The sequence below is a fragment of the Erpetoichthys calabaricus genome, chromosome 3, assembly GCF_900747795.2.
Source record: "Erpetoichthys calabaricus chromosome 3, fErpCal1.3, whole genome shotgun sequence".
Taxonomy (NCBI): domain Eukaryota; kingdom Metazoa; phylum Chordata; class Cladistia; order Polypteriformes; family Polypteridae; genus Erpetoichthys; species Erpetoichthys calabaricus.
The window spans coordinates 46042674-46066576 of NC_041396.2; the positions used below are offsets into that span (position 1 = coordinate 46042674).

The 23903-nt window shown below is 36.2% G+C and overlaps 1 protein-coding gene across 1 annotated transcript in view; it reads left to right on the forward strand.

Annotated features, from left to right (window-relative positions):
- nfasca (neurofascin homolog (chicken) a) overlaps positions 1-23903 on the forward strand; it is a 198795-nt gene that overhangs the window by 155453 nt on the left and 19439 nt on the right. The window contains exons 26-27 of the mRNA XM_051924556.1: positions 12365-12496; positions 15872-15941. Of these exons, the coding sequence (XP_051780516.1) occupies positions 12365-12496; positions 15872-15941 (202 nt within the window). The remainder of the gene's footprint in view (positions 1-12364; positions 12497-15871; positions 15942-23903) is intronic.

Here is a 23903-nt window from a genome sequence, read left to right on the forward strand (position 1 = left end):
TGTGAAATCAACAGAGCAAATGGAAGACAACCTTTATATAAAATCAGGTGTTACACTGCTTTGGACACTTTAAGAAGCATATGAGGTATTCCAAGAGGTTATATTTTAGTGCCTTGTAGGCTAGTATCAGACTCTTGAAAAATAAAGAAAACAAGTTCAGTGAAGCCAATCTAGGAATGACATGGTGGTAGTTTGATAGCAGTAGCATTCTTTGGAAAAACATCAGAAGGCAGTACAAAAGCAGATCTTTGCAAACAAAAAAAAACAAAGCATTGGCCCGATTAAGTTGTTACAGTTGTCCCCTATTTGTGTCATCATATTTATAGATCCTTTTGTCCTTAACAAACTTTTTCATCCCTTCAGTTTTCCTGGGCATCAGCTTCTACATAGAGGCATAGTATTTACAATTCAAGGGAAAAACAGTAAAGACGTAATAACACACTATTAGCAAATATGATTACATGTCGAGTACTTTATTGGTTTGTGATCTCAAAAATGCTTTGCATGTGCATTATCAGCTAGCCTTCTTTTTTGCCACACTATGCAGAGAGCTTTTAGAGCTGATGCTCATGGTCATGTTTTGCTTCTCTTTTTGTGTAGTGACATCACTTAGCACAGTTTTCATAAAACTTGCAAGTTCCTGTTTATTTTTTTGTGTAACTTACTGTATGCTCATTTGGAAGTGGCGTGTGCTCTGTGCCTGATTCTTTGAAGTCTGAGCATGTGTGCATGGCAGCTTATCACTACATGCCTTCTATGCACCCACTAGTGTATTTAAGTCCGCTTTGCAGCATTGATGTGTGTATTGTGCTGACTATTGATTTGATTTGAAATGAAAAATTGTATTCCTGGAAAACAGTAAAGTGTTTGATTGGACCGTCTTTGCCTATTTTCTATTTCCTCTGTCTTTCACAGCTTCAGTTCTTCCCTCTTTCTGTAAGTTTTTCGTGCTTTCTATTGTTATTTACAAAATATGTGGTTCTTTCTTTCTCTCCTGTCCCTCCCCTTTCTCCCTTCTTAATGGTGATTGTTACTATTGTTCATTTATTGTTGTTATTTTAATTGTATTAAAATCTTATTTAATCTGTATTGCTGTAGTCCCCTAGGGTTGCTTACTGGTTGATAAAGATAAAATGAAAATAAAGATAAAATGAGCTGAAATGAAAAAAGATTTTCATATTAATTAGATTAGGTTCAGATAATAACTTTTCAGCAACCATAAAAACTACAATTCTAACATGTCTTCAGTTCCTGTCTAGGCATCTGTTTCCTTAAGAGGCATTAGCTCTCCGGAAATGTGTTCTTTTCCATTGCGGCGTTTTAATTAACCTGAATTTAAATCATTTTAAATTAAAAAGGTATTATTCCCCCCCACCCCACCCCCCCAGCATGCAATATGACGGTTACAAGATTACATGAAAAATACAGTATAAGGATAATTTAGCTCACTTTACTGATGGTTTCACGCGGTATTACAAACGGGAAGCTTATGACAGACTCTATCAAGCATGTGGGGGTCTTGACCAACGCAGTCTGCCATCTTTCGTCGCCACAGTGAAAGGATTTTCCGGACGGAGGACATAATCTTCCGTCCATTAGCTTCAAAGTGTATTGGCCGTAGGTCCATCCTTATATACTGGTTGCTCCAAGTGCAGACTCTTTTTCTGGATCCAAACAAGGACAGGAAAGGACTCAAACCCCACCTTCAAAAATATAGGAATAGCACAATGCCTACATGCAGTCCTCATTCTCCCAACAAGGAAAGAGGATTTTTGTGCTGACAAAAGACAGAAATATACTAGTCTGTCTCTAGGCTGACTATTCAATTCTCCAGTTGTCTTTGGCTCTCTAGTCCTGTGCTTGGCTCGGCAATTCTAAATGCTGATGCTGAGCCCCTGCGTACCATACTTGGTCTGCCTGTATGAATGAGTCCATAACAGTGGGCACAGAGAACAATGCCATTAAACTTAATAACAAAACATATTATAACAGCATCCCAGGTATAAATAAGCAACTGCTACATATCAAATATACATTTTATCAGCTTGTTTGAGGATGTGAACTATCAAGGTTAAGCCCTAGTTTCCAACTGTACCTCATATTTTCTAGCACTGTTTTTTTAATACATGCATCTTTTTCTTTGTAAAAAGTACTTTCAATTAAAAGTTATCAAAAGCAAGCATTGTCTACTTTTATATTGCAATGAAATTGAATAGCAGATAGCTCATATAGCTGATATATCAGCACAATGTAGAGGTAATTCAGTAATGTAGTAATTAGCCTTAATATTACTAATAGTTACATAAAAATACTTAAAAGATGTAATAGTTGGATTAGTTCATTGTAGGTAATATGGAGGTGAATAACTGTAAAATTAACATAAAATCAAAAGCATGGTTTTACTCAGTTTTGTTCAAGACCACAATACATTTTTAGAAATCAACAATTAATGTATAATAAGTGTGTAGCAATTAAAGCTTCAGATAACTGGTATAGGTGACTTGTATTTAAGTCCAGAGTACCTAATAAATATGATATGGTAACTTTTTAACTTTGTTTTATCATCCTAATTATGAATAAATCTTTCAATATTTTTAATGGTTTCTTCATTAAACAACTGCAATATTTTAGGTATGCCAATGGGTTTGAAGGCTGTAGACTAGCTTCCATTTGTTAATTATCTGAGGCTACTTTTTAAATTTAACTGCCCAATTCTTCCCTTTCATGCCTGTTGCTCTTTCCTGCATGTCTTTATTATCTCTGATATTCTTATTCTGCTCTCTTCTTTTTTTGCTTTATCAATCTTTTTGTTGCTTATTTAACTATTGTTTAAGTCTTTATTCTTTCCTCTATATTAGTTGATGTTCCCCTTATTAGAGGTTTTATTCTTTCCTGTTTGACTCTCTTAATTCACTTTTGCTGACGCATGTTTGCCATCACATTGGTAATAGTTACTAAGAGCATTCATTTTGAATGTCTGTATGTCAAAATTTTGTTGTGTGTTTTCATACCTTGTTAATGTAAATGTACTTGTTCTTCCCCCCCTTTCAGTTCCATTGATAACCAATGCAACGGTTCTGGTAGATTCAGCAACCCCTGTTGAAATGACTCCTTCAGCAGTGCCTACAACAGTTGAAACTCCAACTACAGTCATTCCGCCAACTACAGTCATTCCGTCAACTACAGTCATTCCTCCGACAACTAAGAGTCCTTTGTCGGCTGTCACTCAAGTTCATGTGTTTGGTATTTGATGTGTATCATTTTCTTGTAATCCTGTGATTCTTTCTAAACTGTGAGTGCAGGAATTCTCAACCCTATTTTTTGTATCATTCATTCATTTTATTTCAATTACTTTATTAATTTTTTTAATTAAGTTTAAAAACCTACTTCAATGCGTTTTTCCATTTGGTCTATTAGTATAGAATTACCGGTATCTGTGTATACCTTAAATGGGTGTCAGGGTGGCACAGTGGTTAGAGCTGCTCCAGCGTGCCTCAGAGTTAGAATCCCATCTGGATCACTCTCTGAGTGTGGTTTGCATGTTCTTCCATGTTTTTATGGGTTTTCTTTTGAAACACTAGTTACCTTCTGTGTCATGCATGTTATTTTGAGTAGTGAGTCAGAACTGGCCTTAGTTGAGTGACTGTGGAGGTATGTATGTAAGTTTGCCCTACATTGGACTACTGTCCAATTCTGTGTTGGTGCCTTACCTTGCACCTAATGGTGTCCAAGATAGGCTCCAACTGCCCACATTAATTAAGCAGATTGAGTAAATGGATGGATGGTATTTTTAAGAATTTTATACCCAGAGTTATAGTTATATTTCTCCTACACATTTTTAAGTGTTAAAATAATGCAACTTAATGATGAAAATACACTATATGGCTTAAAATTTGTGGATGCCTGATCGTCATACCAATATGAGATTGTTGGACATCCCATTCTAAAACCTTGGGTATTAATATGGAGTTGTTCCCACTTTGTGACTGTAAAAACCTCCACTCTTTTGGAAAGGCTTTCTGCAATATTTTGGTGTGTGTCTGTGGGAATCTGTGTCCATACAGCCGGTAGAGCGTTTGTAAGGTCAGGTACTGATGTTAAATCAGAAGACCGAGCCAGCAATCAACATTCCAGTTCCTCCCAAATGTATTTGGTAGGGTTAGGGTTCATTCTCTGTGCAGGACACTCAACTTCCTGCACACCAACCTTGTCACACTATGTCTTTATGGACCTGGCTTTATTTATGCACATGGGCACAGTTTTGCTAGAACAGGAAAGGGCCTTACCCAACCTTTTGCCACAAAGTTCTAAATGCAAAATTGTCTAAAATATCTTTGTATGCTATAGTATTTACAGTACCCTTCACAGGACCCAGAAACATTCTACCTTTTTGAGGTAAGAGGCAGATGTCTGGTACTAAACAACAAAAGGAATGCTATTAAGTTACAACATCTTAGAATCAAACATCCCAGGCAGAGAGGCCTGTCTTAAACAGAGTGGATGGTGTGAGCCAGAAGTAAACACATGCATACTGGTGGAGAGTGCAATTACCTCACCTTCAGGTAGGTGGGGGATTAAAGAGCACACATCCAGAGAGGTATACGTCTCTAAATAATCCTAACCCTAAATCTCCTCCACCAAAGTTTACAGTTGGTACTATGCAGTCCAGAAAGTAGCGTTCTCCTGACATCCACCAAACCAAGATACTTCCATCAAACTGCCAGATAGTGAACCGTAATTTATCACTCCAGAGTTCAATGGCAACATACTTTACCCCACTCCACTCAAATCTTGACATTGTGCATAGTGACCTTAGGCTTGTGTGTAGCTTCTCAGCCATGGAAACCCACTTCATTAGTCTCCCGACACATAGTTCTTGTGCTGATGTTACTTCCAAATGCAGTTTGTAACTCTTTTTTAGTGATACAACAGAGGATAGGTTTATTTTTATGCACTATACATCTTGGGACCTGGTGGCCTCATTCTATGTGTTTCCATCACAATAATAGTACTTAGAAATGACCAAGGAAAATCTAGCAGAATAGACATTACTATGCTGTTCAGTATGACCCTTTCTACTGCCAAAGTTTGTCAATGGAGATTGCACAGCTGTGTGCTTATTTTGTGAACCTGTTAACATTGGGTGTGGCTGAAACACAAACCCTAAATATTTTTAAGGGTATCCACATGCCTTTGGCCATATAGTGTAATTGGCAGAAACTACCAGTAGATTGCCTACCATTATTATTATTATAACATACAGAGTCTGGCCTGACATATGCAATTGTTATCATTTTAAAATGCATATGATTTCATAGACCTTGTTGTTAAAGACAACAATTTGCAAATAGTAAGAAGAAATTCCATCAGACTTGCGGGATTCTTCCTAGGTCAGGGTTTAAAATTACTATAATGAAGGCAGACAAAATTTCTTTCTTCAGTTTTGTTATTTTTTTAGTTTCTTCCTTTTCATTAGAATGTAGACTGAAGTTGCTTATTTAGAGGCTGTAACACCAATGTGCAGTGATTCTGTGCCTGAATGGTGGGAAAGTTTCCTGGAGCCAAAACTACCTTATTCTTATAAAAGGGTTTGTGTTCTGACAGGATTATAATGGTCACATGCTCCTATTGGTGTGGTATTGTTTAACAAGAATACATTGTGTAGTGTATCCATTTTTTCTTGTTTCCAATGGGTTTCCTTTACTCTATGTAAAGAAACTGCTGTTACCAATCAGTAACTGTATGCCTTTGGTATAGATACATTTCTATATTGATAGACTTCCCACACGCACGAGTTGGCTTTTTTCTTGTTTGTTTTTCACCTCAGTAAAGGTGTTTTTTTTCTGTCCCACGCGTAACTTTTTTCCCAGTGAGACAGTGGTGGGATGTGTTTCCCTGTAATTACTATAAAGATGTGTTGGATTGACACACTTAACTTTTTCCCAGTGAGACAGTGGGGGGATATGTTTCCCTGTAATTACTATAAAGATGTGTTGGACTGAACACTTGGTTGTAGTATGTGCATGGTGTGAAAGGTCTGAGACCGAATTTATGGTGCCATTCAATAAAATGTGTAAGCTAAATTAATGCCTGATCCCTCTCTTGCCTGTATTCAACACAGCCCGTGGCAGCAAGATCTGGAACGTGACTGTCTCACCTAACACTAATTACGCAAATATCAGCTGGACCCACAACTTCCCTCCGGACTCTACAGAGTTTGTGATTGAATACATTGACAGTAAGCATAGTCTTGTAGCCGTCTCAAAAGCTGGAGGCTACTCCTTAACACGTAGATGTCATATAGATGCATGCAGTGCACATCTAGCAGGAGATAAAGTTCATACACAGTTGAAGCTGATAGCACTAGTTCTGCCTTGCCTCTTCTGCTTTCTGTCACTTCTGGCACATTCCAAATTGTGTTTGCTGTTTGCTTATATATATTATTTCTTGTCAGCTTGCTTTGAACCTCCATTAATTGTACTTCCTGGGTTTCTGAGGCAGTTGTTAGAAGGACAGACAAAACATAAGCCTGTCTCATTCAGCAGTGAAAAAGAGCTGAGTACCATTGGCCAAGACTTTATTTTGCATGTAATGCATAAAACCTGAAGGGCAAGCCCTTAAAAGGCAAATCTAAATCTTGGGCAAACTCACAAAGAGGAGAAATTGTAATGTGTTCACAAGCAGAAAAGTTGCCAATTACTGACATGTGAAAAGTGACGTTATGGCCCTAACACAACCATTCATAAAATATTATTGTCTGGACATGGTGACTTCCATAAATTAGTTATTTTTACCTGTACCTTTGAACAAAGCACCACACCCTAGATAATACTTTGATTTGCTGTACAACTAATGTGAGACTCGGCTTTAGGTGGTAAAAAGGTCAGGTTTACTCACTTAAAAAGAAACTTCTTGCAGTATGAAACCGATCTTATTCAAAAAAAAATTAATCTGTCTGCCATAGCTAAGGTTGAGGGCTCAGGGGATCCTGAGAATCAGTATTAAACTGGCCCATCAAACATGGCCACAGAATAAGTAGAATACATTGTGATAAGAACTCTTAAGGATACAGGGTTGTATTTGCTGCTTACAGTGGGAAGCCAGGAAGCACAAGTGATTCAAGGTTCATCCAACCTGTAAGAAACTTTATTCTTTCATTGGTGAGTAAAGTGTCTATCTCAGAAGACTGAGCAGTGCTTCCTTCTTTCAGTTATATAGTTGTTGCTCCTCTTTGAGCATTGACATAAGCATGTACATTACGCTGTGTTAGGTAACATCTTCTCAACAGCCACTCACCATAGCAAACAAGAAAAAGACATTATTAACTTTGGGAAATATAGAGGAATTAAATCTTGGTGCTTTTGATACAGTTGGAGATTACCAGTAGCCATCTTCAGCAGTTTTACAGGGAGGGAGGTTTGCTGTCATTTCTTACTGCAGGAGAAGCCCACATAATGATTTTCCTATTTGATGAAAAGACAGTTCTGTCCCTGCTCAGTGATAGTATGCAGAAGAAAGTCAGCCGTATGTAAAGGTGAATTAAATGCATGAGCAGAAAAGCACATGTGAAAAAAAATACAAAAAATGTAATAATATTAAATTGATCAGAGTTTAATGTTAATTATGGCTCAGAGTTATTCTGTAATCCAAGGTTATAGTTTTATAATTTTTAAGTCAGTTTTATCAGTATAATTTCAGACTGTTTGTTTATTCTTATATTGTGCCCTTTTTAGTGCTACATAAATTGAACAATTACATTAGAAGAATTAAAAAATAAGAAAAATACAAATTGTACTACAAAGAATAAATACAGCATAAACTTTGGATAAAATAAACCTATGGGAGCCTACAGTCTTGGGATTGGTGGACCTATCCCAAGTGACTGCTCGGCTCATCTCTTGACTCTGTACAGCATAACACACAGTGAACACAAACACCTGTTAAGGCTGTGGTATTGTGCAACAGTCACATGACTGAATCTGTCACGGGTGATGACATTATTGTCATTCGTTAGGAGGAGTTAGTTGGTAAAAGTAGCAGTGGCACCAAAACCACAAAGTAAGACATCAAGATCTGAGGCTAGCAGTGGCTTAGTAGCAACTGGTCATTTTATAGCCACAACGATAATGTAGACAAAAGCTGACAAAGAGTAAAGCAACATGAACAGCCATTCCATTATCAGTTTAATGGAAAATCTGAAGACGATGGCAATCAGTTTCATTGGCTGTGGCCCTACAGCTAATAACCCTGTTATCTTTAGGAGTTGTATTCATCCTGGAATTTACAAGAAGGCCACCTTCATATGATGGCATTGTTCATTACAGAGTTACGAATATTAGTACTGAGCAGTAAAAATTGGTTGTGCTGATCATTTCTAAATTTATTTTGACAAATGTTTATACAGCTGAGGTTGGACATGGGTGCATAGTAAACACAAAGTGAACAGTGTTAGTCTATTTAATAATAAGGAGATGTAAAATTTTCTGTAGACACTTCATTTTACCTCTTATATAACAAAGACAATACTAGTAATATTAAAACATACATTCAAACACATTGGCTGGTAAAAATAAAGCCAACAGGAATGTTAAAATGAAAACATCAACAACTGTATACAAATATCATAATATAATTTTTAAATAAGAGCGCTGTGCTATATTTGTGTCTGATGTGCACTGATTAGCAGCAATTGATGTATTGAAGTGGTCATTTTACAAAATATTGGTAAAAATGTTTGTATTGTACGTACTGTTTTTGACCACCTTAAGTGAAAAATGGACAAAAGCTGATAATCTATGTATGGTCACAAATATAAGACACCTATTAATCATATTTATATTGCCTTCTTAACCACCTCAATAATTAAATTAATTAAAAGTAGAAATACCATTTGAACTAATTTGTTAATCCAGAATGTATCTGCATAGGACTTAATTCCTCTGATCCCTCTTTAGCCCAGTTTTTGCTATCTAAACAGAAATTTGTGGAAATTTCAAATGGAGTTGCAAAACCAAATCCTATTTCTGTAACTGTTCATTAAAATTTAGCATGTGACATCCACATATATGAATCGATGGCACTGGAGTTCAGTGTATCCTTTGTTATTGCAGCATTGCCTTGCTTGCTCAACTTAATTTTCTAGCATAGTGTATAATTTGGTTCCTGTCAGTACAAAGTTGAACACTAGATGGTGATGCTGAGCTTCTAATTCTGCTTTTCAAATTGGACCATTTTATGTTAGCAGGAAAACAAGTCGCTAGCTTACCATTCTATACAGATTTTGAAATGGATTAACAATTATGCAAATAACAGCATACTACATTTGCATGTGAAGAAATTGAAGTATTATAAATATATTTAATTTAGTTAGGCTCTGTAATAAAAATATTTTTTGATTGGCTGAACATGTATTTTTTAATTGACAAAAGAAAAATACTTGTGGTCTTTGTGCCATTAAAGCATTTTTGTATTTAATGTGTTGCTTTCCAATTAGATAACTCAGTAGTGTTCATTTAAGGTATATTGTGTTTTTTTATGCATTTGTTGGTTTATTCACATGCTTTAAAAACAGTGTTTTAAAGCAGTTTAAATGTAATGTGTACTTCCTAAATGGTTTGGAACTAAAAAATGAGTGTCTGATTGAGAAAGTGTTATACTTTTGAAGCACTTACTATTTTGTGTGGGACACCACATAGGCAAATGTCGCCATAAGACTTTCTGCTGGGGCTTGCTGCAGGCTAATATACTGCAAGTGTAATGCCTGCTGCAAGAGGACAGTTTTTGGAATTTGAATTAGATGAAATCTAGTTTGGGGGATTTGCACCTCAACATGTGGGCATTGTTCAGACCTAATAAATTATAAGTTTGTTTTTCCCTGTACCTTGATTTTCTAAGTCACTCTGTGTGCTATTGAATTGGATATCGTTTTTTTAACAAAAGACTTATTCTAGCATCTGTGTACAATTTACTCTTAATCCGCTTTACTTTGCACTCAAACAATCTCAATTTTTAAATTTACAGCTGCCATAATCTTCATTTCCTTTTTATAATTAAATTCTTTTGGGGGTCCTCTAGTTAATCTGACATTTGTCAATGTTAAGGAACTTCAGCTCATTTTTTTCTTTACAGCTTCATCTCTTCTGTCCAGAAATGAGGTCTGACATGGACTGAATTGCAAAAGCAGTTGTGCAATTCTTCTCTTTAACTGCATGTAATTCTTCTCTTTAACTGCATGTAAATAATTACACCAGTACACACAACCCAGTATGCAGTGTGTATTTACTATAGATTGCCTGCTTTCTTATGTGGATGAAGGTTTAAATATGTACTCACCTCATTGGCTACATCTTAGGACTACTTGAAAGGTGATGAGATAAATTCCAAAAACTGCAAGCTTCTGGCTGTTCTACAGCTCTGGGGGTCAGCTGTTTATGATAGAACAAGCATGAAGAAGTTTTACTGTCTTGCTCCACTGGTGATCTTATGGTCCCTGATAACACTGGAGACATTCTTGTCACAGTAAAGCATCTGTCTGCTCCTGTTGCTTGTTACTCATAATAAATTGTTATTCAATAGCAGTAAAAATCATTTCAGGATCAGTTTGTCCTCAAAAGCCTTGTGCCAGATAGCGTTCACATTGCTGTTTCCGAAGGTAGAATTGCTATAGGTAATGTGACAGATATTTATGGAATGCCTGATTTCATATAATGAACTCATATAATGCAGGATCACTTATAAGTGCCAGTAATTCCAACTACAGTGTTTGTTATACTGTTTAACTGAAGAACATAGTAGAGGTCAGGGTAGGAAGAGGTGACTTTTTTAGACGAAGAATCTTCTTCATCTGTGAAAAATCTGACATCTTCGTGTAATACCTTCGGAATGTTATATGCTGTATACATAGCAAGTGTCATTGGTAAATTGCATGTACACTTTACTCTATATGTGTATGCCTTAACACATTAAATGGGATTGTGCCATGCCTGCATTCCTTCATTCTAGCAACAGGAGCAGAGTTGCCTCATAATCCATCACCTAGTGAAGCCGACAGCCTCTCCCACCCATCTGTCAGTGTCCACATATCTTCCTTGATGGTCATCTCTTGTCTCCCAGGTAATGAGACGGTTACCAATGTGACTGTCAAACATGAAACCCCTGTCAAGCTAGCAGGACTGATTGCGGGGGCCAAGTACCGGGTGCGAGTTTACTCCCGAGAATTCACCTCTGTCAGCAGCAAATATGTCTCCTTCGAGACCAGCTCAGGTGAGGCAGATTCAACGGAACCAGCCTCGCCAATCAGAAAATGGCAGGTGCCTGACCTCTATAGCATGTTTTATATTAGATGTTTAATGTGCTGCAAAATGTTTGATGTGATTGTATTTGGCAGTAGTCTGCACTTCAGTTTTGACTGTGGGAAATGCATTTAAAAGTGGCATGCCTATCTTTTATAGTTTGAAGTACAATATACTTATAATGTAGCTGCTGAAGCCTTCTTGTCATCTTCAAATATCTTGGTATCAAGATCGGATCAGAAGACATTAATCAATCCTATTATACATTACTTCCTGACAGTTTTGAACTCAAATTGCTAGATGTAACAAACTTGATTAAAAACAGCTGTTTTAATTTATGCAATAATGTCAAGAGGTTTTGTTCAGTTTTAGCGTATTTATTGGAATGTATCTTTTACGAAAATGCTGCCTGATGAAATTTAATCAGCCTACATGGATTTGTTAACCACAGTTTTCAATCCTGTTGCTACCTCATGTCCACGGATTTGATTCTCCAGTGTCTATATGCAGTGACACTTTCAAAGGCTGTCCTTGGATATTTGCTCGAACATTGCCTCCCTCTAGACAGCAAATATGCGTTCAAAATGGAGTTAAAGGACTACATTCATCTGCTGGTGACCTAACTTTAGCAGGTTTATGGCTCTGTCTTATTAATGTTTATGTTATGAATCATTGAGTAGTGCTGAAAATAAAAAAAAACACTTAGTTATCCTAGGCTTAATGAGTCAGAAAATAAAGTGTAACCCTGACTGACTTTTTTATCTTGGAGGACAAGGAGTTATCGTTTTATATCCAAGGATGTTTCACATTGAATTAGAGAGTGGCTAAATGGAGCACGAAGGAGATGAAGTTCATTTATAAAGATATGAATAGATTATCTATGAGTTTAAGTACTTAAGACATGATAAATGCCCACTTGCAAAGTGATCTTTGCAAGTGCAATAATTAGAGAGTCACGTTGTTGATCATCTGTGAAAGATATGTCTTTAAGTCCAGCAAGTTTCTTGTATATATTCACTCCTATTTATGTCATCCTTTTTATTATCTGTCTCCATTTTTTAATTAACATACAGCATACACCAAGGACCAGGTAGACATTGCCACACAAGGATGGTTCATAGGCCTAATGTGTGCAATTGCTTTGTTGGTGCTGATTCTTCTCATTGTCTGCTTCATAAAGAGGAGCCGTGGAGGCAAGTACCCAGGTTTGTATTGAAAAGGAAATATTTTCCTAATTTAGCTTAGTGGCTTTTTTATTTTGTTTTCATTGTGAGCTTACACAGAAATAGACAGGGATTATTTGTTAATAAAACTTTTTTTGTCGGCAGATTATTAAGATGTACTCACAGTTTTAGGACAGCGTCATGTAAACATTAGAACACTCTAGACGAGAACAGGCCATTCAGACCAACAAAGCTCACCAGTCCTATCCATTTATTTCTTCCAAAAAAAACATTGAGTTTTGAAAGTCCCTAACGTCTTACTGTCTACCACACTACTTGGTAACTTATTCCAAGTGTCTGTCGTTCTTTGTATAAAGAAAAACTTCCTAATGTTTGTGCAAAATTCTTGATGAACTCATTTTAAAATAACAGTCTCGATCCACTGTACTGATTTCCTTCATAATTTTAAACACTTCAATCATGTCACCTCTTAATCTTCTTTTGCTTAAACTGTAGGCTCAGTTCTTTTAATCTTTCCTCATAATTCAACCCCTGTAGCCCTGGAATCAGCCTAGTCGCTCTTGTCTGGACCTTTTCTAGTGCTGCTATGTTCATTTTGTAGCCTGGAGACCAAAAGTGCACACAATACTCACGATACCCAAGATACTACACAGTATCACGCCATCTTGGAGATGCACACTATCTCTCTGAAGGACACTTGGGCAAGTCCGCCAATTCTCTATTACAATGCAGGTTAGCCAACTCCTCATCCAGTTCAGCGACCCTGAGCTCAAGGTGCTGGATCAGCTAGCATCTCCTACAGATGTAGCCCTCATAGACAACTGGCACTAACAAATCATCATCTAAAAAGTGCAACATCTAACAGGACTTGCATTGCACTGGCCTCATTATTAAAATTTGATGTGGGATTAGTAAAAAATTTGTAAAAAGCCTTAACTTTTTTTTTTCTTAAAATTAAATAATTTAACTTAAATGGTAACACTAAGGTCTGCTACGGTTATTTTACACCTTTTCCCCTTAAGCTCCTGTACTGTTCTCCCTCCCAGCAGCCTATTTGTCTTTCTATGAGGTTAACTTTACTTTTCTCTCTCTCTTCTCCTAACTTTGCGCTCCTCTTACTTAAAAGCTATCCACTCGCACTTTTTGTATTCCCCCTTGTATTAGTGAACCCTTAAGCTGTCGCCGCTTAACTGTTCTACCTCTGTACCGCTAAGTACTGTTCAATCTAAAATAAACAAATAAATAAAACTTTACCACCTTATCTGCTCCTACAGCCCGTTGTACCTGATCGGCGTCTTAACGATGGCCGCTTACCTGCGCACCGCAGCCTTTTTCTTTTTGTTTTCTTTTCCTTTAAACTAAGGAATCGCTGTTACGACGACATGGTTATTTGCTTACAAATGCCAATATCAGCCTTTTTCTTTTTGTTTTCTTTTCCTTTAAACTAAGGAATGACTGTTACGATGACACGGTTATTTGCTTACAAATGCCAATATCAGTGCTTTCTACCCTGCCTCCTCGATGCTATTTCAAATACAGAAAACAAAAACAAGCACATGTACAAGTAACTTCCAAGCGCACTTCCAAACACCGAGCTACTTTTGCTCTAGTGTGGACAGTAAAAAAAGCAAAAAAAAAACCCTTCTAAAGGGAAAAAAGCTTTAAAAATTCCCACACGATTCCTTAGCGGCAACCAAAACCCAAGTTTTTAAGAGCAAAATGTATTTGTTTATTTAAATCTCACACCACAGAACAGACCAGAAACTCTCAACAGCCTCTAGCGAAAACGTGATATGAGATGTGTAATTTAACGTGATATGAGACGTTTAATCTAAAAAGAAATGATCTTCTGTAAGTTCTATGACGTATACTTGTCAAACTCACAACTACTGACTTTAAAATTAAACATACTATATAACACACCTAAAAATAACAATGTATTTCCTTTCCACACAGAATTATCCTGGAATTAGTTACCATCCTGTGATGGAAACGATGAGAAATATTACATTACTAGGAAAGCCATGTTTTAGACTGAACAGTGTCAACTGTGTGTTTCCATCAATCCATCTAGTTAATGACATGCATGATTGCAGTACATTTGTTTTTAGATTCCAAAAATGCTTGTCACTCAAAATATACCCATTTAGAAAATGTACACAACAATGTCTTAATATTAATTTTAACTAGGCAGGTTGCAGAGATAGAAAATTTGAAGAGCCAGCTTGTTTACCATATTAAGCTGGATCACAGGCTTTGGCAGTCTTGACTTGTGTTAGTTTCACAAACCGAGTACATAAAATGATAAAAGTGGTTCTTTTCAACTGAATTTCAATTAATTTTCATCTATTGACATTTTTAAATTTTGAGCAAGTAGATAAATACATAACAACCATCATATATGCAGTGTATAAATACGTACTTTGCTATAATTTTTAATAATTTGGTGCTTTTGAACACATGGCGGATGTGGGTAACTACATAATGAACTTTGTAGCAAGTAAGCAGCTAGATCAGCAGTTTACTATTTAACTGAGCATTAGAACCTGCTGCCGTCTTAGGGAGTATAGCCTCAAGGAGGGTTAAGTGACACTTAGAGAGATTCCTCAGTAGAGACAGCAGACTCAAAATTGACAGTTACTGGTGGATTTTCGTGCCATCATTATGCCTTTCCAACTCAATAAGATACTGATTAGATAAGATAAAACTCCATATGATAAGATAAAGATTTTTAAGCATGATGGAACTTGTGCAGATTAGACATCAGAAACAAGTTGGCTTAAATGTCACAAAGGGGTGGACCTATCTGCAGAGACCAGCAATAACATATAAAAGTATCCCATTCAGAGTGTTGTAGATAGTGGTGGAGATACAGAGCATTTACCTGTAAGAGCTTCCGAGACAGTTATCTTCTGTGAAAGTCTTGGGTATGTGGCTGCTTACTAGTCTCAGATAGGATCCTAGCAGTAGATTGGCTCATGGAGTCATAAAAAGTGTAGCAGATGGTGTTGCTATAACCACCTGCTCATAGTGAGTGGTGTGTGTCAGTGCCTGCAAAATGCTTGTGCAGGTATTGAGCTAGGCAGTTGCAAGTATATGAAACTAGATAGAAGGAGCCTAAAAAAACTGAGGGTAGGAGCAGTGGTCCTTTCAAGTACAAACTACCACCAGCAGTGTCTTCAGTGCTAATTCCGTTCTTCCTATTCTCACCCCACCCTGAACTGTTACACGAATTTTGACATAGTGTGCATACCTCTGGCCTTCCATGAGTCTGAAGTGGGTTAGGCAGGTTTGACGATGTTATGTTATATTGCTTTTAACAGCCATAGTCAATGAGTTGTGCCACATTAAGAGGTTAGTTTACAGCATATAATGATCTGAATTTTGTTTCTGCAGTGAGAGAAAAGAAGGATCTTCCCTTGGATGCCGTTGACCAAAAGGATCAGGATGGATCTTTTGATTACCGGTTTGTTGCCTTTTAATGCTATTGCTTTATAGACTGAGAAGTTAGTTTCTTGTCTAGTCTCCATATTATTTATTACCAGTTAGAAAAAAAATATTTAAAATTACATGAAATTCCAACAGTACCTAATAAGGAATCCCTGTTTCACAGTTTAGTAGAGAATTGCATTTTTTAGCATCTGATTTATTGTTCACTGTGGTTTCCAAGCATTTATACTTGGTCATTAATTAAACAGAAGTCTGGTTTAAGTGACAGTTGTCGCAATTTCAGAAACATACAGTGTGCTTATTTACTCCTTTTCAGTTATTTGCAGTACTGTCTACATTTAGTCATTCACAAGTCTGTTGAAAATGAAATTGTAAAGAAATAATGAATAATTAAGAGGCAGTAGTTTATTATTGATATGGAAAATTTATGGGATTTCATGAAGGTGCTGAATCCATTAAGTTAATAATTTTTGCTTTATTGTAATCATGTACATTATAAACTTAATACTTACATCTCACTGACAAACATCATTTGAGCTGGGGGTAGCACTTCCATATGAAGGGCATTGAAATGACGCAATATATTCTGGTAAATGAGCTCAGCATGAGGAGGAGGCAAGAGAACAGACTTCCCTAGAAGACTAGAACATAAGAACAATCTAAACGAGAACAGGCCATTCAGCCCAACAAAATCCTATCCACTTAATTCTTCTAAAAAACAGCAAGTCTAGTTTTGAAAGTCCCTAAAGTCTTACTGTCTACCACGTTACTTGGTAGCTTATTCCAAGTGTATGTGGTTCTCCGTGAAAAGAAAAAAATCCTAATGTTTGTGCGAAATTTACCCTTAACAAGTGTTCGATTGTGTCCCCATGTTCTTGATGAACTCAATTTAAAATAACAGTCTCGATCCACTGTAGTAATTACCTTCATAATTTTAAACACTTAAGTCATGTCACCTCTTAATCTTCTTTTGCTTAAACTGAAAAGCCTTAGCTCTTTTAATCTTTCTTCATAATTCATGCCCTTTAGCCCTGGAATCAACCTAGCCACTTTTCTCTGGATCTTTTCTAACACTGCTATGTCCTTTTTGTAGCCTGGAGACCAAAACTGCACACAGTACTCCAGATGAGGCCTCACCAGTGTGTTATAAAGCTTGAGCACAACCTACTTGGACTTGTACTCCACACATCGTGTTATATAACCTGACATTCTGTTTGCCTTCTTAATGGCTTCTGAACACTGTCAGAAGTTGATAGCATAGAGTCCAATACAACTCCTAAATCCTTCATATAAGGTGTACTCTTGATTTTCAGACCTCCCATCGTGTATTCAAACCTAACATTTTTACTTCCGATGTGTAATCCTTTACATGTACTAACATTAAATTTTATCTGCCACAAATGTGCCCAAGTCTGTATGCTAGTCCAAGTCCTTCTGTAATGATATAATGGATTCCAAATTATCTGCCAATCCACCCATCTTGGTATCATCTGCAAACTTAACAAGCTTGTTACTTATACTCCTATCTAAATCATTTGTATATATTAAAAATAGCAATGGCCCTAGTACTGACCCCTGTGGAACACCACTCTTAACATCAACTAGGACTAGTGCAGAAATATATTGAATTTAACAAGAACTGATTAATGCAGATATACAGTACATGTTTGTGGGATGGAGTGGGTATTTAAAGTCTTTAGATAGCTTTTTCAAGTTACCCACGCTTGAAGTATTTAATCAGTCAAATTCCAATAAACACTTCACTTTTTAAGTATTTATTCAAATAGATTTCAGACATAAATGGCCATTTTTTGTATATTGCTCAGGTAAACTGACATGTTATTTTTTTTTAAAGCTCTAAAAATTAAAACAGTTTGTTTATCAATTTTTAGATGTATTAAGTGGTTAGTTGGAAATAAAGATGTTAATTAGGGGGAGTGACAAAAAGAGTAGTTTTAAATTACATAGTGTTTTTTCTATGCATCTTAATTTGACTGATTATTTGCAAAATACATGAATTGTGCTACACAAAATGTACAATTTTCCTTCCACGGTGAGTAGGTTTACTATTTTTACAGCATGAAGATATTTGGCTAGTGCTTATAACTATTATAGTTTAAGTACAGATAAGTGCAATCATTTAGTGTCCACGAATGCAATTATCATTTAATTAGGAGTGGATTTTCAGAACAGGAGATTGCAAATGGCTGGGTGAATGGAGTACAAAATGATTGTAATCATCATGGGCAGCCCCATGAACATTCACTTATTTTAGATTTTTTTATCTTGATATTGTATTTTTTTGTTGTACTAAGTGCCTTATGTGTGTACTGCAAAATGCATTATATACATTAAGAATCAATCATATGTTACGGGTTTCTACTACAAAAATGCAAATCTGCTTTGTCAGATGTGCAAGTTTATTGTCATGTGTATGCAGTACAGTGGGATGTCGTTCATAGATTAATGACAGCAGTGCAATACCAATTACAGGCAAGGCTTGCAACATCATACATTAACTACAGCAACATCAGAAGATACATCTAAGAAACACACATCAGTTATTTTCTTATTCTGTGCTGACGTCACTGCTCTCTGTATTGCATTGTAGTCCTGAACTCAACTGTTCAAAGCAGGATGCAATGCAGGCATTGACGACTGACTTCACTGTGCACTTGTAGAAACTAGTGGAGACTCCCAAGCTTCCCTCATCCATCCAGGAAAGTCAAGGCAACAGAGACTTGTTGTGCCCATTTCAGTTTATCAGTGATGGGACTGCAAGAACTTTAAACCTGCTGACCCTCTTCACTCTCAACAGCTTCCCCACCAATTTATATGTAACTGTAGTCAGCCTCAAACTCAGTCTATGAGCATCTCTTTAGCTTTGCTGACATTAAGTGTGAGGTTTCTCTTTTGACACAACAGTGTCAAAAGGCATGCTGATCATAAGCAGATTTAATACAGCAATTTTGAAATATGCTGTTCAGAAAAGTCCCATTCTTAAAGGAATACCAAGACATAAGTAGAAAGAAGTAACTTCTTTGCAAATGCAGATATTTAATCATTAAGCTATTTGGGCATTTCCTCTGTTAAATGTCTTAATATAGCGTTTCTTTCATTCATAATTTTCTACTAATTCCTTGTAACCAACTTTATATCAGCATTTCCCATTAAGGTTTTAAGAAAACAAATCAAACCTTAACATTGCTGCATTTTTTGTTTTTTCTGAGGAAGTTTTCATTTTACACTTTGATTCCCTGTTTCCATTTTCCTGCTAATTAGTCCAGTGATTTGCATCAGAGTTATACTAACATCTCACACCCCACTATTATTAACCATTAATTTTTAGCTCTCTTTTTTCTGATGAAGTAATGCAAGTTAAAGAAATTGGGGGGCATTCTATTTTTTTGAAGTCTTCCAACATTTGTTGACAACATTTAGTATCGTACACAAAGTTGACATGAGGTGAAATGGTATATAGACTCTTCAGAAGTAGCTAATTAGGTGATAGCCTTACTATTCACGTTACATAGCCCAAAATCATGTCATAGGTAACACCCTGGTGGCCAAGTCATACCCCTTAAGATAAGGAATATGAATCATTACTAGTGTGGTACATTATTTATCTCCACTAATTGAAACAAACATTGACTATAAGTAGTACACTTACAAATAAGAAAGAAATTAGAAGATAGAAAGTTGTATCTAAAATGTTTAGATTTTAACATCAGCACGCACATTTTTCTTTGTTAATATCATTCAGTATATTTCTTTTGCAAAGTGACTTTAACAAAAACTAAAATCAGATGTTACCTATAGTATGAGAAGCTGCGCACCAAAGTCCCCTCCACTAGTTACTGTTGTGTGATAACGTCTCAAACATAACAAAATGGGTGTGAGGTCTCCCAAGACAAAGCCACGTGGAAAAGGCGCTGGCATCTCAGTAGACTGGTGAAATAGGTGGAAAAGATGTTTATTACCACAAAAAGGCAGGCTTCAGTTTCATACCACTTGAAAGTTAAAGGGATTAGGAGTGTGGATACCGATAGGTGAGTCACACTGGATCATCAGATGTCAACTGGATGAAAAGCTGCTGTCTGAGCAGGCTGTGTAAATGGATTGGTTTGTTCCCCTTTTGTCATTTAGTATGTGGCACTGTTAAAATGATCTTAGATTGAGGCAAGAACCTTTTTTTTAATTCATACACAGATCATGGGTAAAAGAAAATTTTAGGCCAAGTAATGAAACAATTTGATAAGATAGTTTCCAATGTAAAAATCAAATCCTCTTAACTAAAAAGAAAAAAAAGTAAAATGAAATTGATTAAATAGTGCCATGTCAAATAAAAAAAAACTCAATGCTGTGGGCTTGAAAGAATACACTTACTATACAATTCAATTCCTATGACAGCTCAGACACTAAAAAAAATTCCCACAACATGAAATTTTAATAAAAAAAATGTTCTGTATGTTTAGCGTTACATATTATTACACATTCATAAACTGAAACGGTGCAAACTAAATTCAAATCAGTGTGCGGATACAGAACTTTTAACAAATGCAATTAAGAATTTCACTGTACTCTGCACACATGACAGTAATAACACTATTAAACTATAATATAAAGTTACTGCAGTGCAAACCAATCCAAATTTAAATTTATCTTTTGTTTTCTGAGTTGCCATCAAACATTGCTCCAACAATGTTTCTCCTTTTATTACCTACTTGATTGCTTTGCTGACCTAAGGGTCCTGACTGGACCTATGAAGAACTTACAGTGTTACATTTTCTTTTAAGAAAAATGAGACATACGGTATCTGCTGTTATAATCTCCCCTGCAGTTAAAATCGTGACTCACTGAGAACAGACGTAGCAGCAACAGGTATATGATCTGACCAAAAAATCAAGCACTGTGAATTTCACTGTTTTCTCCTCCTCTCCACCTTGCTAGAGGAGTACTCTTGAGAGCAATGCAAGCTTTACTGCTTTATTATATCTCATTTGCTGTAATCTATCCCTGTTTCTAAAGCAGCATCAGTGCAATGTTTATCAATGACTCAAACACTCATTCTCACATCTGACGCTCATGAGAGCATCAGTAACTGCAATTTGCTGTTCACAGTAGCATTTGAGCATATTATGAGAAGTGTTTAAATAAGATGATAATTTTGTGCTTTGCTAGTCCTGACAAAGTCTGATTTGAACACAATCCTGTGGATGCAGTGGTGCATTTGTGAAACAATGTTGTGATTCACCATTCTTATCTAAGTATGCAGCTCACAAAATTAATGTGTGTGCAATACATACCTTGCGGTCCAAGACCCCTTTCATGTTTGGTGATATCTATGTTGTGAGCAAGAAACTTTCACCTTCATGCAATTATACAGACAGTGAATAATGGGTTTTGTCATTATGCAGTCAGTTTGCCATAACATACCTAAGTCCTCATTTTTCAAAGAGATTTTTAAATTCCCCACTTTTGATGAAAAATGTTTTCATTTGCCTTTTTATTTAATTTCAGCGATGTGATAATGTCATACATTTCAAAGTTACATTTTGCATTGTATTTGTATTGCAAAATTCAATACAACAGATTTTTGTTTCATGACTTCAGTACAGTAAATCCAGTTCTATAACTCAAGACTTTAAACATGGCCAAATCTACTTTAGCTCATTTTTTGTTACAAACTGAGGATAACAGCTGACTATAAGACAATGTTCAAGATTCCCACGGGACAGAGTTTGACCTAATGAGGTGAAGGTGATACAACCTACTTAAAGACTGAAGTGAACTTTGTATCACACTACAAGATCATTAATGTAAATTCCTCACCACTGTGTGTTGTTGGGTACTGTCTACTCCCTTGCTGTGCTGTATTCAAACCAATATAGCTGGTGTATAGGAATTGTATGTATGGTGTATTTTTCTGAATGTTGTAATTCAGTTTTACTGTCTCAATCTAAATGGTTTGTTTTTCTTCCAAGGATAAATCAGATGGTAGGCAAATTCTTTCTCACCCTCAATTTTTACTAGTTGTGCCTGAGCTTACAGTGTTTCAGGATTCGTTTTTTTTATCCGTTCCTTTGAGCTTGTGAACTGTTCGCTCAAGTTCTAATCAGTTTTTTTTTTTTAAATAACTTCTAACTTAGCATTGTTTCACCATAGCTTCATAAATTTGCGATACTAATGTCTAAGGTACCTCAGAACTAACAAAAGACAGACTGACTTTGAACATGTTAGTGTGGGACAGGCTTAAGGAAATGAATCCAGTTAGATCATTTTAATCGCATTTTGTTAAATTATTCAAAAATGGATTTTCAGAATTCCCTCAACAATAATAGTAACAACTAATAAGTGTATATGTAGATGAAATGCAATCTTGCACAAATTGGTAAGCCAATAACTGTGTTTGAGTGGGCTTTCTGGGATCACCTGAAGCTTTGGCCTTGTAGTGGCTTCTCCTTCTTCCTAAATCCAATGGTAAATAAGAGTACCATATGGGTAGTAATCCATATGAAAACTATACATCTAAAAAACTGACCGTGGTGTGCCACTTTACCTACATAGCCTCAACAGTTAGGGCAACCCTGATTTCTGCTATATTCATGCTTCTTTGGACTTACACCTCTGGGGCTTCTAGGCTACACCCCATCTCATCACTTCTAGAACCACTGACAAGGAGAGGCTGTCTCTCGCTTCTCCCCAAATAGAATTGCTTTTTAGAATATAAGGCCCATTTGCATCTATGGATAGGCCTGATTCCTGCCCAGCAAAGAATACCTATCATTTATTCTGTCAGACTATCCTGTATCCCTATTTTTCATTATTACTGTTTCATAGTTTATACTAAGAAAGAACACATGTCCCCTAGTCCTTCTTGATAGTTCACTTCTTTGAAGTCTGAGTACCATATTGTTACGTAGTTCTATAACTTTAAAACAACATCCTTGTGTCAAGCAGACATATATACATACTGCACAACAAGGTTGAGCTGCAGATGTTAGCATTTGTGCATTTCACCTAGGACTAGAGTTTATGGTGCTGTCACTGTAGCTTTAATTGTTTGATGTAGGGCTACCAAAATGGTGTTTTACGGTGACTGATTATTAGCTTCTCCATTTGTTCCTTCTTTCCCTTTTTTCTTAAGTGTCTGACTATGTAACAGTATGCATGTAAAGAGCTAAGCAAATTTTAACACACTTAATAAAAATCTCCCTGCATAGCATTTCTCAGTGCCAGCTGCATAAAGTACTAATCAGTAATTGCAGCCATTATCATCTTGGCTGCATTTATATTGGTATTACACAGCAAGGCCAAATATTATCACAGTGTCCACTGCATATTATAATACTCTGTTTAATGCAGATGCAACAAGTGGAAATAAACCATGCTTACTAATCAATGTTAATGACATATTTGCTTATTTACATGCATTATTGCTTAACGTACCAATCCTCTGCTTTGACTATCCATTTTTATCCCTTTTTTTCCCCTGGATTGCTGCTTTTGTGTAAGGAATGAGAACAGGTACACTTTTATTTTGTTTGCCATCCCTCTATCACTGCTGTTTATTTCAGTTTGACTTATGGGCTGCTAAAAGACATACCAAGCAAAAATTTTTAATGCTGTTTTGGAATCATTAGCAAGATATTTAGAAATAAATGGTAGAAAATGTTTAAGTACTGTTAGGATTTTGTCTATAAAGCCCAGAAAATAATCTTGATTCAGTATTCAGTAAGTAAGTTGATCCCATGTAAGTGAGCATTGCTTTTAAAAGTCTTCACAGTATAGGATGCATTAATAAGCACAGGTTACATAATTTTTGTTTGTTTTTACTAAAATGAAGAGTCAAATCCCAGTAAATAGTTTGTTGGGTAAATTTCAAACTTTCAAAGGCACACGCTGAAAGGAGCTGTTAACGATCACTTTGAAATTTAGAGCATTGTGTATCAAAATCATTAAAATCTTACTGGGCTCT